This window comes from Takifugu rubripes, chromosome 16 (assembly GCF_901000725.2).
Source record: "Takifugu rubripes chromosome 16, fTakRub1.2, whole genome shotgun sequence".
In the NCBI taxonomy this organism is placed as follows: Eukaryota; Metazoa; Chordata; class Actinopteri; order Tetraodontiformes; family Tetraodontidae; genus Takifugu; species Takifugu rubripes.
In genome coordinates this window covers 8,073,688-8,092,410 of record NC_042300.1, presented here as the reverse complement: position 1 = coordinate 8,092,410, position 18,723 = coordinate 8,073,688, and the positions used below count along the sequence as shown (strand labels likewise).

At 46.9% G+C, this 18,723-nt stretch overlaps 1 protein-coding gene across 3 annotated transcripts; it reads left to right on the top strand.

The window, feature by feature from the left end:
• Positions 1–95: 95 nt before the first annotated feature.
• On the top strand, positions 96–17,661 carry LOC101064786 (low density lipoprotein receptor adapter protein 1). 3 transcript variants are annotated; one of them, XR_965164.2, is made up of 11 exons: positions 96–525; positions 9,132–9,274; positions 10,080–10,192; positions 12,753–12,867; positions 13,184–13,256; positions 13,445–13,531; positions 13,974–14,101; positions 14,647–14,681; positions 15,924–15,994; positions 16,334–16,362; positions 16,654–17,661. XR_965164.2 is itself a non-coding variant. In XM_011612036.2 (11 exons), the coding sequence occupies exons 1-10, from the start codon at positions 441–443 to the stop codon at positions 16,447–16,449; spliced, it is 831 nt and encodes a 276-aa protein (XP_011610338.1). In that variant the 5' UTR covers positions 96–440; the 3' UTR covers positions 16,450–16,468; positions 16,654–17,661. The 3 variants fall into 3 exon arrangements, 2 of the variants coding, with proteins under 2 accessions (XP_011610338.1, XP_011610337.1); XM_011612036.2 differs by lacking the exon at positions 15,924–15,994 and adding an exon at positions 16,427–16,468; XM_011612035.2 differs by lacking the exon at positions 15,924–15,994 and having other exon boundaries at positions 97–525.
• Positions 17,662–18,723: the final 1,062 nt, after the last annotated feature.

Genomic DNA, 18,723 nt, shown 5'->3' with positions numbered 1-18,723 from the left:
CCACAGAATGCGCATTAATGAATGTGCAATTAGAGGCTTAAAAGGAGAAACGCCAGCTTTGTTAATTTACTACATGTTAGTCTTTGATTCCAGCGCTTTCGGAGTTAAACAGTCCACGGCAGCCTCTTGGTGCAGCATTCATGGAGCGGAGACCTGTTTAAGGTGGCGCCGTCAGCTCCCTGCAGAGCTCCGCTCCCCCCTGCAGGTTGTCCGGACACGCCCTTAAGTCCGGAGCGGCGCGGTAGGTGTTCCAGCCGCTTCCCTCTGTGGAGCCGCTGACATCCACGCACTCGCAGCTCAACTTATCCGCATCTCCCCGCGTTCTGCTCTCCCCACTCCGGCGCAGCCGCTGTCCAGCCCTCGCCTCGCCGTGTTGACGCTCCCCGCGGAGCCGGAGATCCGGGGAATCCACCTGCCCGGAGAGCGGACACACCTCGGGGATGGATGCCCTCAAATCCGCCGGCAGAGCGATCATCAAGAGCCCCGGAGTTCCGCGGCACACATGGGGGACTTCCAAACACGAAAGTGAGTGAGACGCTGTCTGTCTTTAAGAAACAAACAAACAAACAAACAAACAAAAAAACAACCTTTCATTTTGATTCAGTGTTTTAAGGATTTGGAGCTAACAAGGCGAATGTGTGGAGCTCCAGGTGGAGCCAACATCTTTTCTTTTGTGTAGCCGAGCTGAAGCTGCAAAAACGTGCACATTTTATCCCCCAGCATGTCTGGGATCATCACGCTTTACCAGCTTCTCTGTTAACCAAACTAGCTGGAGTTAATCATACTTTAACCACCTTTATTTTTAAATCAGGCTAGTTTTCTTTTTTTCTTTAAACGACTTAAACTACGGCTTTTAGCAACATGTTTTCAAAACGTAAATGATAATTAATCAGCAGATTAGTAGGAAATGTCATGAGTAATGAAGTAAAGTTGCAGTTTTAACAGAAATAATTGTGTTGACATTCAGCCTCTCATTAAGGATCCTGATCCCTGCTTTTTAGTTTATTTTGTTTTTAACAACAAATAACTGTACAAAGAAAACTACTGCCATTTTTTTTAGGTTTTACCCAAGGCTATGTTTATTATGTAAAGGTAAACATGCAGATACCCAGTGTGTGCATGTGAGAGGTGGGCGTCAGGCTGGAAGCACTTTCTTCTGTCAACTTCTTTCCGCCTTGACGCCAACGTGTAATAATCTGTTGACCCTGTCAGCTGCCATTAACCCAGCGATTCATTTTACACCCGCAGACGCGTGTTTCGCTTCTTCTTCATGCATAATTGAGTGTTTTGGTTATGTGGGATTTAAAGGTTTGGCTTGCAGTGAGTTTCTGGAGTGTTTTTCTGTGTCAGACTGTGCTGCAACAACCCTTTGATAGTTGTTGTGATTTTCTCCCCATCTTGTTAACATCACCGTGTTCTTTATGATCTCCATACCATGATTAAAGCAGGCCGCGCCAGCCATCCAATCTCCATGTTAAAGACGTTTGCTCAAATTAGCGTCAGCAGGAGAGGAAAATGTAAAGAGGAGGTGGTTAAAAAATACAGCCACAAGAGTGGCAGTTTCGATTGCCACTGCTTCCACTGCCACAGTTTCAACTGCCACTGTTGTGGCTGCGCATGTCCTGCGCATGTCCTCAAGCCTCTCAGCGGGCAGCTTGGAAGAAGGATGGCGTCTGTACGCCCGCATGAGGCGACGTGTCCGCACTTGCTGTTGGAATGCAAATCAGGCAACATTGCAGCTTGTTGGCATGGCCACACAACCGAGGTGTTAGTTAAGCAGCAAAAATGAGGGATGAATAATGATTCTGAAATCTGCCTGCAGCTGAAAAAATGTTAATAATTAGATCTGCCTGATTATCATGTGAATAAAAGATGGGAAATTAGTAAAATCCTCAGTATGATCATCACCATGGAGCTAGTAACCGTGCTGAGTGCTAATGCTTGGCTCTTGGGAATGCTTGTGTTCTTCAGACAGATGCTCCAGCATTTACGGATAACAGATTTGGTGCTTGTGTCTTCAGATGGCTGACTGGGATAGAACTGGTAACAATACCTGAGCAGAGTCACTCACCTGCCTCACCTGACGCAGTGAGAAGACACCTGCAGCTAAGGCTGCAGCAGCTTAGCAAAACACAGAGATTCTAACTGTAGAATCTCCTTTTACTGTCTTTTAACTTGCACTCATCCGTGATCGCTCGTCAATTGTGCTAAACCATCTAATGAACGAAGCCAAAGAGAGCGGCACGGAGTCCCCATGGAGATAAAGCAGCATGGAAGAAACGATGACATCACCATGCCTGCTGCTATTCCCACTCTGTATTTAAAGCTTGTTTTAAAATGCTTCTGAACGCCACCAAAGAAGAGTGCTGCTCGCTAATATGCGGTGACATTTGAGGTTTGAGTGGCCCTCGTGCACCCACTGCGAGTTATTTAGTGCCTGAGCAGTCAGAGACTTTCGCCTGAGAGGAAAGCTGAAAAGTCTCCGTCGCCGCCATCACGCTCCCGCTGTGAGTCGGCTCCCTCGAGATCCGAACACTTCCGATGGTCCCGTGATGACCGAACGTACTCGGTAAAGATGCAGGGTTTGTTCCAGCTAAAAAGACTCTATTTCTGGACACGCGTGCCACCAGCCGTCGCTTCTTCCGCCAGCGGAAACCTGACACGTGGCGCATGTCCCCGCCGCCGCTACGCCGTCATCTGTCGAGGTCAAAGCCGACGGCGGCCCAGGCAAGGACGCGGCGTGCGCCGGGAGTACGAGCCGTCCCCTCAGATCTCGTCACCGAGAGGAGGCGCGGACCTTTTCCACGTCTGGGAAGACGCGACCTTGGTTCCAAGGACGCGGGCGCAGTTCAGTCTGCATCAAATTAGAGCGCTGACGCTGGGGGGCACTGAGGCGAGCAAGGCTTCCGTGCCCAAGCTGTTTCTCCTGTGCGTCCCGATCGGTCCATTGTGCGTTCCTGCCGCTCAACCAGCGACTGCTGGGATGGAGTCCTGCGCCCATGTGACCTGGCGGGGGGGGGGGGGGGGGGGGGGGGGGGGCTGTACGGGTTCATGCCGAGGTTGGGCGGGCTGCAGAATAGCCTGAGCCATTAAACTGAACTGTCAGCGAATACAACCCGTCAGCTCGGCTCAGCTTGAGTGACACGCGGGAGGCCGTGGCGTTAGGTTAGCTCTGACCCCGAAGGAGCAATTATCCGTCAGAGGCTCGCTCCCGCACGAGAACCCGGGAGTCGGGGACCGACGGCGGAGAAGGAGAAGGAGGAGGAGGAGGAGGCTATGGTTAGAACATACAGGATAATGATCCAGGGAAGGGCAGAAGTACCCCGGCATCAGCGCGTTATTACAGTGGAGCCCCGGGGCGTCACTGTGGTGAAATATGAGCCGGTGATTCTGATATACGAAGGAAGCCTCTCAAAGGTCACAGAATGTGAAGTTTTCACTAAAAACAAGGGTTTGGATGATCAGGTTTCCCACCTCGAGGCTGCAGCATTTGCGCTCTCCTCGGCTGATCAACGCATCAGATGTGTCGCTAATGAGTCTTCGCGCATCACGTTTTCAGGAAAGCAGCCGGGCTAAAGGGTTCATTCAGCAGCTGCTGCACCTTAACGCGGGGGTGAGCGTCTAAACGCACCATGTGACGCTCTCCCACGAAGCAGAGAAAGCTCCCAAGCGTCTGTTCAAAATCTACTGCTGTCATCTTGTTTGGACTCTTTTAAATTGAATCAAATCTAATTCTATTTCTGTCGTTGGTCCTGGCTCAGTCAGGGCTGAGAGAGCTCTCCGGTCTTTTATTCCCACTGGCAGTTTGGTTTTAATGCCTCTAGGAATCCCCAGGGTGTCGGAGAGCTTCTCTTTAATTCTTGCTTGTGATTTATGAGTAATCTGAAGCCGCGTTGAGCAGCAGGTGACGGAGGAAGTGAAGAAAAATTCATTTTTCTCTTCTGGAGAAGGATCCTGTAAGTGAAACTTCTGGGAGCTTGTGTTGCGTTCAGGGCTGTGACGGCTCCGTTTCAGTGATGCATCCGCGACCCGAACCACATCGCTTTAAATAAAAGTGTGTTTTTGTGCCATTGCAGTTTATTTTCTGCACTCCACGAATATTGATTCTGGAGCTTCGGTCTATTCTTCATACTCTGTATTGATTCCTCAGACCTTTGGGACTGGTGTGTGTGTGTGTGTGTGTGTGTGTGTGTGTCTGTGTGTCTGTGTGTGTGTGTGTGTGTGTGTGTGTGTGTGGTATGGTCCGAGTGTGTTCCCTGACTTTTATTAAAGCCGCCCAGGCCTGTATTTCATTAATGTTACCAGCGATGACCTTTAGCTGAACACACTTGTGCAGGAATACTTGGGTCTCCGCAGACCCAGGTTCAATTTCCATTTTCCTCTCTTGAGTTCACAGGCAGGCGCGTCATACATCCTGTATGAGTTAGCTCGCCGTGCGCTAAATCGGTCGCCCCGCATTGTTCAGCGTGATGTTGTAAAGTTTAGCAATAATTGATGCGATGACTTGTACACTCAGACATCAGGTGTATCACTCGGCATCACCTCTGCTGCCATGCGCTCGGTATTTTTAGCACCAGCAAGGATTCCTGTCCTGGAGTAAAGTGAATTATGTAACGCAGGTAAGGTGAGAGAGCTTGTGTTGAGAGATTAGCCTGTTCGAGCTGCTGCAGCATGCAGCTCCACACACACACACACACACACACACACATGCACACACACATTCTGTGTGTGGTGCTTTTGTATTTGCTGCGAACTGAAGACATTTTATCTTCAAAGGGCACTTTGAGGGTGAGGTCTTTGGTTACGGTTTAGTGATGCATCATGTCTGAGAGTCCTCACAAAAATAGATGCACTAATATGCGCGTGCGTATGTAACCAAACCTCCTCCTCCGTTGAAGCGTCAGCTCAAGTGTTCTCTCCAATTTTTGCCCCTCTTCACCGTTTCAGAAGCATCGTCGTCCTCTGAGCACAGAAAGTATCACCTAAAAATAACTTTTCTACTGCAGGTAAAAATGGAAAACTCTTGTATGCCAGTGCAGCATCGCTCTGAAGTGTGATAAACGAGCCACAGAAACCAGCAGAGCCTTTTCATGGCTCTGCAAGTGAACTGTGGACTGTTCGTTGTATTCATAGCAGCCCAGTTACCAGTGGGAACGCGGGACCCCAGGGAGCCAAACGTTGGGTAAATGCTAACGTTAGCCTCTCGGGACCGGACATGTTGTGTTTTTAATCATCATTGCTAAGTTCAGCCTTCATTGTTGTCCTTGCACCACCGGGTCGCGTCCAGTTGCAAGTGAATTGGTCCCGATTCTAACCAATTCAACTCTCTTTCCACAGCATCTGTTACATTCAAGATGGTGTGAGTCTGAGTCTGACCCATGAGAAAGCAACCACAGCAGGAAAAACTGCCTTTTAACAGGAAGAAACCTCAATCAGGACCAAGCTGGTATAGGGGGACCCTGCGAGCCCTGGTCGTGAGATCCAGGCCCTGTGGGACACCTTCAGCTCTCAAAAGGGTCTTTGTTCTTGTAAAGCAAACCATTTCAAACGATTCATCTTTCTCAGCCTCGAATTAAAAAAAAAAAAAAAAAAAAGTTGAAATATTGAAAATGAAGCCATTGTTTTATGAATAGAACTCTGTCGTGGGAGCTATTTTTAGTTGATGAAGACGTCGCATTTGCCAGGGGGGAGAAAAAAAGATCTGTATCAGCAAAGAAAAAATCACGCCCTGTTTGAATTGCTAATGAAAACGATCCTTCCACGGTGCCAAGCGATTGCACTTCATGAATAAATACCCTCCAGGAGAGGATTCCTGTCTGCCTTGTTAATATTGTTATCATGGCGTGACGTTTTCTCTTTTACAAATCGTCTGTGAGACTGTAAACGGAGTAAACAACCAGCGTCCGCCGTGGTGAAGGTGATAAATGAGCTGCTGAAGGATGATTTGACAGCTGTCATTGGGTATCTGGTAGTTCTGGGATTTTGAAAATAAATTTTAAAATATTCGGTCTTGGATTTCACAATGGCCACAAAAACCAAATCAATCTGTTAGAAGCCTCTAACGACCTTTAAATGAATAAACACAGCACTGATGTGAGCGGATGCAGATGTTGGCAAGTTACTCCTGCAAAATCAATGACCTTGAATCAGGAGAACATCCAGTATTCTGGGGATTTCTGCTCCACTCTTATTAACCAGTTCTGCTCTGTGCACTGCTGGAGCTTGTAGCCACATTTTTAATATATTTCTTCGGGTTGAGCTTTTTTAAAGCAACAACGACCCCGAGACACGTTGAAACCCTTTATATTAGTCTAAATGTTCCATACGTCCTTTCATCTCCTTTCATGATGTCAGTGAAACACAACGTTCAGGGCAGCGACGGTGAAAATCCCAGTGAAAATCTGGCACTGGCGCCGCCGACCTCCTCTGGGAGGTGCCGGACCTGAGGAGGCTTTGTGGTTTAGACGGAAGATGAGCTTCTTTTGTAAAAGCTTATGTTATGGATTTTTAACGGCGGGGCTGGACACACACACACACACACACACACACACACACACACACACACACACACACACACACACACACACACACACACACACACACCCCTCTAAATACCCTCTCGTCTCCCTGTTCATGTGGGGAGATTAAACGGTCCATCTTGAATGGCCCCCCATTGTCTCGGCTGTGTTCTGGGATGTGCGTGGAGCAGATAACACGTATCCTTGTTAGATGAAGAGCAGATATGGATGTTGGAGTAAAAGCGCTTAAGGAGGGGTTTGTTGCAGAGGGGGAAATTAAACCCAGACTAGCACCGAATCATTCGGGGACCATTTGTAGCCCTTCAAATCCTGACTGATTAATCTCTTCCTCTTTTTTAAAGGTTCGGATCCCATTTTGCTGTTTTATTAGACCATTTTGGAGAAAAAATGCTGAGAAATTAAATCTATCAACTTGAAAACTATCTTGTGCTGTATATTAATATAATTCCTCCTTTTTGCCGCATATTCTGTGACACAGGTGGGAGTTTCATGAGCCCACCCGCCTCTTCAGTTGCTTGCTTGTTTTTAGATCATTTGCATACTTTCTTTTGATGCCTCGCCAACGTGCTCAGTAATGCAATTTGCAGGTACCACCCCCACCCATCCCCAGCCCAGCACCCGCCCCCCCCCATGCTCCTGCATGTTGGATCAGGCTAATAAGCCAGCCTCTCACAAATACCCAGATGGGGGGGCTTAATTGAATTTGTCAAAACTGAGCCAGAGGACATGAGGAGAAGAGTGATGGCTTGAAATAGGAGTTGATTTGGTCTCCCTGCCGCCCTCAAACCAGAGCCAGGAAACAGTTACAACTCCCCCGTCTTGTACACACACACACGCGCACACACACACACACACACCCCGTATCAACCCACCATCTTCCCTGAATGTGCGGCCTATATTTTTCCCTCTCAAGGTGATGCCCCAGATTTAGTGCTGTGACGACTAAAAGAGAATTAAACGGCGACCGTGTCGAGGTGCACGGGGAGGATGAGGGAGGGTGTCCTGACTGGCGTTTATGTTCTTACTCTGTGGTGTTTGGTCTGTGACAGCATCTATAATGAGGAATGTTGTAGGTGCCGTGACCGTGGAGCTGTGCGTGGTTAAAGAGCTCGCTGGTGATCGCTGCCAGGCGATCCTGGTCCCACCAGACCATAATAGACCAGGATCGCTGCCTCTCCAGACGGGGTGCAAGTGTTGCCCTCATGCTCCCTAATCCTGTTTTGTGCTTTTCTAAATCGGATCATCCTGACACACGACCACCAGTGATGGACGCCAGTTTCACTCTCCCCACTGTTGCCATCATCCAAATTAGCGACAGTGTGCTTGTTCCTGTCAATCATGTCCATCCCCGACTCACGCGGGATTTGTTAATTATTTAACTACTCATCTTTTATAGGGATTTGATAGTGGAAAACCCCCCAGCATCAACATCAAGCTGTTAATAATGTACGCGTGTGGCCTGGTGAAGGAGCAACATCTCCGGCTGTAGCAGCACTGTCATATTTTAATGATTTAAACATGAGAGTCCCAGGATCTGAAATCTGTTGATAACAGTTATAGTGACTTGAGTAGGACCAGATCAGCCTGGTCCTCCTCAATGTTTCTTCCTGTTTTTACTGCAGAGTTTAATTGACTTAACACAAAAAACACAGTGAATTGATTTAAACTACACCTCTGAATTGTAGAGGTCGATCGAGGCTCATTGCATCCAATTAGTCCCGGAATGGTGCGACATTTAGGTTATTTGTAAAACCTCCGTGGGTCATTAGATTCACTGTAACGCACATAAACCCGCAACCTCCACCTCACACTTAATATGAGGCGGTCGATGCTTCTCTTAAAAGCAACAGACTGTTCCCCCTGTAGCGTTTTAGAAGACCCAAACACACTCTGTGGTTTTCGCGCTGCCCCCACAGAGCGATTGAAGATTAGTTAATAATTCAGAGTTGTTGGACGAGGACGGCGTTCTCTGCTGTTCGCCTTCACAGCTGCACGGGGGCCTGAGAGCGGCAGATGGCTTAGCCTGTTAGAGGAGTTGGCACCGGCATGGTCCAATAGAGAGAGAGAGAGTGTGTGTGTGTGTCTCGCTGCAGGATCCTCGTGTGCAAACACTCACACCCCCATCACCTGGGTTTGTATCCTGTAACTGAAGAAACGCAGTTCGGTGTTGAAATAAGGACATTAACAGTCCAGAATCACTCGGCTGTGTATCAGTTTTTATGTTGTAGCTGCAGGCGGGACTCTTCTCTTGAGCTGCTCCCTTTATTGTTGACAGTCCGCTATCAGATGGCTGTAGGGTTGCTACCAGTTGTCACCGCGTCTGCTGATGTAAATGTGCCTTTTTGTATGCAGGATTAGAACTCTGCTAAAAGCTGCATTCAGATTTTATTGAACAATGATGATGAAAGATAAGTTAGCAAAGATCAGGTGGAACAAATGTGGCTATGAACCCAGAAACGCGAACGCGTCAGACGTGGCTGCAGTGGCGGTTGACAGCCAGCAGGGGCGCGCCAGTGCTGCCAGATGCGCTGACTTTTTAAAAATAATTTCCTTTGTCACAATTTGCTGATTCTTATGTTTTCGTCCCACCAGAGCTTCCAGAGAACTGGACGGACACCAAGGAGACCCTGCTGGAGGGGATGGTCTTCAATGTCAAATACCTCGGTATGACCCTAGTGGGACAGCCCAAAGGAGAGGACATGGCGTCGGCGGCCATTCGCAGAATCGTTGCCATGGTGAGTGATTCATACACCCTCGAAATGGGAGTGATATGAGAGAGATGCCTGAAGTTGGCATATCTGCGGCCGACAGATGGGGGACTTTTCGCCTCATGGCTTGACATGAGTAACATGGGACGAGAGCGCCCGCTCGTTAGCACGTCCTACATGGATGAGCTGCCACAGTGCACGTTCCCCTCCGTTTATAATGCCAGTTCTTCGTAAGTGATCAGGGTTTAAACAGATTGCGGTTGTTGTCACCGTCTCCAGGGCATTTGGGCACCGATAGCGCGCCGCGGCATCGCTCCACTTGTCCTTCCAAAGTCCTATTTTCAGCCAAAAACCGATGCGTGCCGCCCTCGGCTTCTTTTCCCTGAACTTCGCCTCCTAAAACACCGACGTAATGACAGTTCTTTTCCGATTCCCACCTTGAACGATTCTTACGCTGACTTTGGGTGCGAAAGCAGAGGGGAGCCATTTGGCGGCTACTTGGATGTCGTGGAGGTCAAAGTCATGGTCAGCCGAGCGCCTGGTCAGCACTGCGGCCATGTTGTCCGCGCCACCTCCATTAGCGCTGCTGGGCGCATTATTGCTTCTCTCCTTGTTGCTTCCTGTCAGGTTCTGATATTTTCTGGGAGGTTTTATTCACGCTGCTGAGTTTCTCTCCGCATCTGCGACACGTTTCTGAATTTTTGGTGTCCAATCTGGACCGGATCACCTCCGATTTATTTTTTTTCCTCACAGTGACAGGAGCACTCTGTCTGCACCGCTCTGATTTCTTTTTTCAAATGTGCACATGTGCTCTTGTGTTTGACGCCCGCAGGCCAGAGCCGGCGCCAAGAAGTTCCGCAAAGTGACGCTGACCGTGTCGCCGAAAGGCATCATCATCACAGACGCGGAGACCGCCGACCTCATAGAAGACGTCTCCGTATACAGGTAAATAAGACACAGAACCCAGGGGTTCGTGCGAAGGCCTGGGCCAGATTTTTAGACATCAAATCAGCTTTGATGGTTCATAATCTTTGTTTAGTCTGAAAAACAAAGCTGGGGCTTAATTTAATCCCTGAAGAAACTGATACCCAGCATGTAGGTCAGTGGTGCTTCTGTCCATTTCTTCAGCTTCCTTTGTGGACTTAAACTGTCTTCTGAGTCTTCCGAGTCTGAGCCACGCGGCTCTGCATCCCCATTTGATCTGGGCCGTCTACCACAGGTCAGGGGGAGTCGGTCCCCCCTCCTCTCTTTTCTCCTACGGAAGCGCCTGGACAGAAATTTCCATTTCTGCTGGTATTATCATAATGAAGGCTCTGGTGGCAGAGAAGGCCGTGACTAATTGGCCCGCTTTGAGAGTCGATCCTCCGGCCCGAGCCTTACGCTTCAGTCAAGATCCAGCGGAGATCAGGACCACCTGCGGAGCTCAGACTGGGGATTTATATGTGCTCCTTATAAGACCCCCACCCCCACCTCCCAATTGCCTCTTTCTTTCCTCCGCCTCCTTTATTGTGTCTTGTTAGAGCTGCACTTGATCCATTCATTGGCCTGGAACAGAAACAACAGAACGTGGAGAAGGGATCAAACGTGTCTGTAGATGTGGCAGAGATCTGTTTTATGCTTCTATTTGGGTCTTTGTGCAACTAAATTTAGCAGAAAATCAGTTTTCTCAAATAATCTTTAGTCTGTGCATCAAAGCAGATAAGGAAAGCGGATTATTTGCGGGTGGTGGGTCAGAGCAGAGAGGTTCTTGCCCCATCTCACAGCTGCCCAACCGCAGCCAGAAGCAGCCTCTGTTTCCAGCGGCAACGCATTTCTGCTCCTGCAGAGCGAATCCGGTTCCATTTTTACAGCAGAATTCCTCATTCCAACGACTATTTTTTAGAACCAAACCGTGCAATCATGCAGAAAGCCGAGTAAACAAATGCTTTGATTAATGGTGACGGCTGAGTGCGTCTGGCAGGACGGGCTGACGGCTTCTCGTTCTGACGGGAGCTTTCAGACAGCAGCAGCAGCATGTCAATCAGCCGAAGCCGCAGCCGGCGTCCACAAAAGCGCACGCGCCGCCGCCGCCGCCATTCTTTGAGCCTCCACTCATTGTTTGACCATTTTTGTTCGGCTGTATCCCCCCCCCCCCCCACACACACACACACACACACACAGACACAGACACACAAAAAGTTGTTTACCGGTTCGAATGATTGTTCACGTGTGGAGCTGGCGTGCATGTGAGGAAGCCAGGCTTTTGATGTGTCAACGTTAGGGTTGCTGCTGTGAATATTTAAATATTTGCATTGGTATTCTCTGGCTGCCTCACCGGTGCTGCTCTGATCAAAGGCTTCAGCCCCCCTTGAGCCCCCTCACAGATATGATGCCGCTGACAGTTCAGCCTCTGTTGCTTCAGCTTTGGAAGCCTGTGATGCCGTCAATTATCCTGTGGTGGTGTTGTTGTTGTTGTTGTTTTTTCAGGCTTACGGAAACACGGGCGGCGCTGCTAATGAAGCTAAATTTCATCCGTTTCCATGTTGGTCAGCGTCACTCATTCAGGAGAAAGTTGCAAGAAATGCAAATTACAAGATACATTTGAAGCATTTGAATTCATTTATTTATTTATTTATTTATTTATTAGGAAAATAGGTCATCTGTGCAGTGTGATTCCCTTTTTTTGTGCAATTAGGGCCTAAATATAAGTTAGAGTTGGGGGTTGCAGAGCTGGGTGTCCTGGGCTTTGCAATGTGGGTCATGTTACAGCTTATCAAGCCAGCAAATAACCGGAGACAGAAATCAGCAGCCTGGTGATTTGATGTTTGGTGTTTAAACACCCATAATTTTACATATATTAACTTCAAATATCACAACAGTTGCTACCGACAAGACGGACACATATTTTTTTTTTTTTATTGTTTTCTTCTCCTTCGGTGTAAAAAAAGACATAAAAGAAGAAGAAGAAGAAGATGCCTAAATACAGAATGTGCACTTTGTAAAGGAGCACTTCACAACCATTGTTATCTCCTGATTAAAGTGAAGTGATACAGATTTATGCAACATCTGTTCATTGTCTGTTTGATTTTAGTAATCGACAGACTTGGGTTGCGGCTGAAACAAGTATGGAGCCATTAAACTTGTAAACTTGTCTTGTATTAGCTTTGTTGGTGGTTTTTGTGATGCTATGCCTCCCTGCTGCTCAGCTCCGTCATTGCCAGCTGTGGGACTTCCATCAGTACAAACACTGGCCTCATTCTGCTGCTGCATTTACATCTGCAAAAGTGGGAAAAACTCAATCGTTTCCTAAACTGATGCGTATGCTGGAGTTTACTTTGATGTACGGTTTTATATAGGAGTGCAGGCCTGCAGCTAATGCACTCTTCATGCTCTGCTTTGTTCTGAATCCGAGTCCTTCTGATTAAAAATGATGTTCGCCACTAGACAGTCATGTCATTGGTTGGCTCCTTCTGAAATTGCTGATATTTGGGGGGGGGAAATTAATTTCCTGCATTTTCCTTTTCAGAATTTCATACTGCACCGCTGATAAAACTCAGGATAAGGTCTTCGCATACGTCTCTCAGAGCCAGTTCAACGAGACCCTGGAGTGTCACGCTTTCCTCTGCCAAAAGAAGAAGATTGTACGTGTTCAGCGCTGATTTGTCTTAATTCTAAATGTTTGCATCTGGACAAAAAAAAAAACGCCATTAATTTTAAGGGATTCGGCCGTTGATGCGCATATGGCTCCATCTTGTGGCCGAAAATTGTCATTACAATTGAAACAGATTTTGAGAAATGAAGTTATAACAGGTAAAGGGGGCTGTCATCAAGTCTAGCTTCCAGTAAAACAGTCAATAAGGATGCAGTGTGTGTTTTATATATATTGGATGTGAAAAGGATATTTTTGCTTTGGCCACAAAGGTGTTCTCATTTTTCTTCCTTCTAATTTATGTCCAGGCTCAGGCTGTGACACTAACCGTTGCACAGGCATTTAAAGTGGCACTCGATCTTTGGGAGATTGCTCAGGAAGGTGAGTCTGTTGTTATTATTCTAGAAAGAACTGAAGGTAATCTACATGCCAAAACCGGGCCTCTAAAAGTACCGCTCTTCTTCAGGATATAAATGCTGTGTTTGTCTATCAGCCTGTCAGAACCTGAAGGTCTTACTTGCGAATGTTAACATTCAGTTTTTCTGTCATTATTTTGCTCGTATCTGCAGACAAGAGCAAGAAGGCCAGGTCATGTTGCTCTTGTGCTGCGAGGGACAGGCAGACGGAAGCAACAGAAAGGCAGTGCATCCCAGCAGGTGAGGTCACCGGATGATAAAACACCGACCTCTTTGAGACTAAATTAGCTGTCATCGTTACGCAGGCCCGAATATCTCGCTGTACGGGCCCTCATTAAATTCAGAAAATGGTGCAATTTAAGTACTTTCCAAATACCATGACATTTCTGTAAATTTCTGTCTAAATGTTATGCACTCTCTAAAGGGTGAGCCGAGGGTCGGCGAACAAATTAAATCATCTGGAGTCTGTAGCTTCTCGCAATTAAACTATTCTCTCCCTCCAGTGAAGCTGGCATTAGGACAGAGAGTCAAATGTCAAACTGTTAGAAAGTTTTCACTTTTGCTGCAGGAGTCTGAGACAATTTCATAGTGATTTTCTGCCTTCCGGGACACTTGCCTGAGTCCTCCACGTCTGCGTCTCTGTCCCTTGATTCCAATGTTTATTTCTCGGTCTCTCTGTTAGAACCAGAGCCACTCAAGCCTGCTGGGGTGGAGGAAAAGCTCCGGAGGCCCTTCTTCTCTGCTTCGCTGGGCTTGCCCTCCCCGCGCAGTAATCCTACTCGAAGGCGTCCAATTAAACACGACTCATGGGTAGGTCGCAATCTCTGCTTCTGCCAGGGTTTGGTGTTATTTAATATAACTGTATAATATAATATAACTATTCTTTTTTTGTAAATAATTTATTTTAGTTTTTTTTTGTTTTGTTTTTTGTCATTTCTGATGTAACCTTTTATATTCTAAATTACTGTAGATGCCGCTGTTGTGCAGTCGCGCCCTCCGAACACTAGGGGGCACTGCGTCACTACTATATTTCGCCTCAGACTGGTCTTTCTCTCGCATGAGAATCCATCCAATTCATCATAAATTGACTTTGACGTTGCTTATTAGAGGAATAATTGTGCAAGAAATGAAGAAAACGATATGAATTATTTAAATAATCTAGTTTTCAATGATCAAATCATTGTCTAACCAGAACACTGAGCACCTAGTGAGTATTGTGCAGTGAGCTGTGTTTGAATTTCTGCATCACTTCTCTCTCCCTGGAGAAACACAATCAATAACAGACAGCGGTTTGAGATAAGAGGCCCAGGAGTACATCATGCACATATTGATTGATATGGTTTGTTTCCTGACAGGATGTGGACGATGGACTGGATGAAGCATTCTCAAGGTAACCTTTTCATGACTGTCTGCTGAACTCGGGGGATTTTTATAATTTACGGGAGGAGATGAGGCTCCTTGGGTTACCTTCCAGACCAAAAACTGTGCTGTTAATGTCAGTTCCGGTGAGGAAACAATGATCAAAGGTTGTTTAGATTGACAGATGTACCAGGGGCGATTGTCAGCTGTCAGTTACCATACAGACCCACATTTCTATGAACATTTCCACACTCAGATGAGACATCAAGGATGCGCTGTTGTCTTTTTTTTTTGTCTCAGTTACAGCTTAGCAACAAACAAGCCCCCTGTTCTTTCTGATTACTGTGGTTTTCCCAAAAGCTGCGTTGTTTTTCCATCAGAAACCTCGAGTCTGGGTCAGGCCCTCGGGTCCTCCACTGGGAAGGTTTAAAGACAGGTGGGGAGAAAAAAAGGGAGCGTTTATGCTTTAAAAAGTACATCTTCAGTCCTGGATGTGAGATTCTCAGCACCACTGTTGGAATGTTTTAGCTGTTAGACTCCTGAAAATGAAGTAATGAAACAAGGAAGTAAATACTTTTGGCTCTAAAACCATCCACATCATCCTGGAACTCAAATATCTTCAGAACTCCCCTCAATTCCCAATGAACTCCCAGCAATAGTGGCCAAATAAGAGCGCTCTGAGACTTTTTAGTGTCCAATATGAGCCATTGATACATGTGTGTGCACCTAGCAGAGCTCAATAATTCTTTCAAAGAGCAGTGCAGCTCATTAGCTCATTGCCAGCAGCTTATAGATGTGTTTGTGGTGCTTGAGCATGACACTCTTTGATTTAATGGCGAGGCCGTATGAGAGGCAGAGCTTTGAATCAGAGGCTGCTGATGTGTAAACTGCCCAGGCGAGCTGAGGGGAGGAAGGATCAGAGAGGTGGCAGGAGGGAGGAAATACTGACTCCACAAATGGGGGGGAAGCATTGAAACTAGAGGAAACGTGGTTGGAGATGGCCTTTGAAGGGGTCAGGAAGTGTGTCAGGCTCGGCCATGACGGTGCATTAATGTAAAGCCACAGCAGCAGAAAACACACGTCACATGTTCAAAATAGAACCCGTAAATCCACTCAGGGTGTTTTGTGCTGCGGTGAAAGACAAACATGGTCCCAGGAGAGTCAGACACTTGTTTCATCCAGATCCCCACGGGTTATTCTTCTGATTGCAATCCAAATACTGACGTCACCCAGAGTAACAAGAGCCTTCTGATGATTCTGCTTAACTCTGAAGGGATAAAAAGGCCAGACAGAGACATCATTAAGTGGGAGAACCGAGACGGATGAAGGAGCCAGCTGCTGCAGGTGCAAGACATGAGTGTTTCAGTATCTGCTCGGCTCAAAACCGGTGAAATGCCGGAGTTTGAATGGCAGCGCGTCGCTGTGGACGCGTCAGCTGGAGTTGAACCGGGTTTAATTAAATTATTTGACTTTAGAGCTGAAATGACTGTTATGCAACTGTCAGTATTATACCGAGACGCTTGATTAATTAAAGCCCATCCCAACCTGGTGAGTCAGTCCTGTGTTGGATAGACTCTGCTGAGAGCTGGAAGTCGCTCTGGGACTTAAGCTCGTCTTAACCTTTGTTCCGGAGACACTCACTCATCCTGTCCTCTGTCCTTCTGTCTTCCCACTGGTACGCAGCAACATGGAAGCAGAAGAGATGGACACGGGTAAGTGACATCACCGTCCAGTCACACCTCATCTCCTTTCATTGAGAAAAGCGCCTGTCCACAGGTGCATCATGGGACGCATATTGAGGGACGTTTTCTCATTCAGGTGCATGTCCAGCTGACCATACGTAGATTGTCCGTTGATTCAGTTCATTTCTAATAGAAACTGGATGAAAGAGTCCCGCTATACTGTGACGTTCAGATGTCCTCTGCATGTCCTCGTGTTAACTCTCTGCATGAAATCCTCTTAATCAGAACTTTGAAGAGTCTGGTTCTGTCTGTCTCTGTCAGACTGGCCGAGTCCCGCTCCCAAACCGTCTCTGGCCATGCAGCTGTGAGTCTGGAGGAGCGCCCGTCTCCACTCGGACCAGCGTGTCCCAGTAACACACAAACTAAATGATGAGCAGAAAACACCTTTGCAGAATGAACAGTCTGATATTAGACCGTCGAAGAATCTCCGGCTGCCTGCCAGCCAGTAAACACACACCTTTACTTCTATCTTTGTGAGGTCTCACACATGACACACCTAACCATCACAACAAGCCCCACCCACCAAAAATGTCCTCACTTTGCCAGTGTCTTCACTATATAGCATGTACATGAAAACACACACAAGCTGTCACTTATATTCAGAAATCCAAGCCAGTGCTGAAGAACAAGAAGAACCAGTTCTGTGTGTTTTAAAAACACTTTTTTACCCACTTTAATTAAACAAGATGGCAACAGTGTTTGCAAGAGGATGCTGTCTCTCTGTGCATGTGGACATTTATGATCGCCCGATCTTGTCACTTTGAGCTGCTATCAGATCAGCGAAGTGGTGCAGATCACAGATTGTGTCAGAAAAAGAGTTTCTTTCAAGAAATGACTGATTTGGAGTCATAAATGTGTTGAAATGACTCGAAAGAAGAGAGGAAAAACAGTTTTTCATGCAGAATCACAGAAATGTTGCTTATTTTGGCTGTTAAACTGTCCATGGAACAGATACACACTGCTGACGTCTTAAGAAGCTCAATAATAAAAGTAAGACCTTCTCATTTGTCAACTTATATAATCTTTTCCACACACGAACAGAACAACGATGCAAAAGCAAACAGGGTAATGCAATAATTCCATCACTGTCTCACAATATTAGTATTTTTTAGGCTCTGTTTTAGCCTGCATTAAACTGATGACACAGTCTTCTGTATATTGTGATTTTATGGCAAAGATTTACAAAAGCTGTATTTTTCCAGCTTTGCTGCAGTGGACTTTTTATTACATACTGAATAATTATTAAATATTCTGGGACTGATGGAGTCAGGGCTCGTTTTTAAATCACTCTTATTGTCTGTTTCCCTGGAGCTTTGATGCTTTGCTCTGATGATTTCGGACACATTTGTTCCTTTGATCCTCACGGTGGACGTCGTGCGACTCCGTCTGATCTGGTCCGAGCTGAAACTGCGTCTGGATTTAAACGGCGTTAAGTCAGAGAGACGGTGTGTGTGAGGGGGGAGGGGCGGTCTCTGTTGTCATGACACCCGCTGCAGAATAATTGGGAGGTCTATCAGAAAGCTTAATTGCACGTTTCAGGCTGAAGCTGCAACTCCGGTGTATTTACCCTGCTGTCTGGACATGATGAATAACCATCCAGCGTGCTTCCGTCGGCATCTCTGAAGGTCAGCAGCATCCTCACAGACGGGCCTACAACCCTTTACTGCCTCCTTTCCCCCTGTTTCCTTTTCCTTCGGCTTCAAAATTCTTATAGTCGGTCTCTAAACCGCTTCTGCGACAGGCTGATCGAGAAGCTGGTGTGGATCTAGATGCTGCTCTGAAATGTTTCCAGCTTGGGAAGGGGGGGCAGGTATGAGGTGCCAATATGAGTCCAGAGTGTGTGGAATACAAATCAGCCTGCAGGGGTTGGAGGCCAGGAACCACCCAGAGTCTCTTGTCGGATCAGTGTCTCTTCCCCAAACAGACCAGTTTGTTTACACAATCCTTGCTTTGCTTTGGATGAAGGTGCTTCTTTTCTATCTATGCAACCAGCGCGGTGACGGGAGGATAACAGTCGCTTGTGTGTGAAATACCTGATACCTGTATGTCATTTGGAAGACTGTTATGGTTTTCTACCTGTGCTCAATAAAAGACTTTCTACACATCGTGGCACTGAAGAAAACTTCTTCTTTTAGCAGAATGCGAGGAGAACGTTTTCACACTCGGACACATTTAGTAATGCAGGATTAGAAGTGTACACCTCAGCCCTCCCAACAAAGAGACTCTTTACATTGTTCCACTCAGACATAGGATCAGTAGACATCCTTAACTGTCTAATTAATAGCCAATGCGTAATTTGGTGCGATTCTGAACTGGCTAATTGCCCACAGA

What these genes read in the sequence shown, in the direction of transcription:
- LOC101064786 (XM_011612035.2), top strand. Translation starts at nt 441, where the DNA reads ATGGATGCCCTCAAATCCGCCGGCAGAGCGATCATCAAGAGCCCCGGA. An exon ending in TTGGGAGATTGCTCAGGAAG is followed by an intron (nt 13,257 to 13,444) that starts GTGAGTCTGTTG and finishes TCGTATCTGCAG; the next exon opens with ACAAGAGCAAGAAGGCCAGG. An exon ending in AGCAGAAGAGATGGACACGG is followed by an intron (nt 16,363 to 16,653) that starts GTAAGTGACATC and finishes TGTCTCTGTCAG; the next exon opens with ACTGGCCGAGTCCCGCTCCC.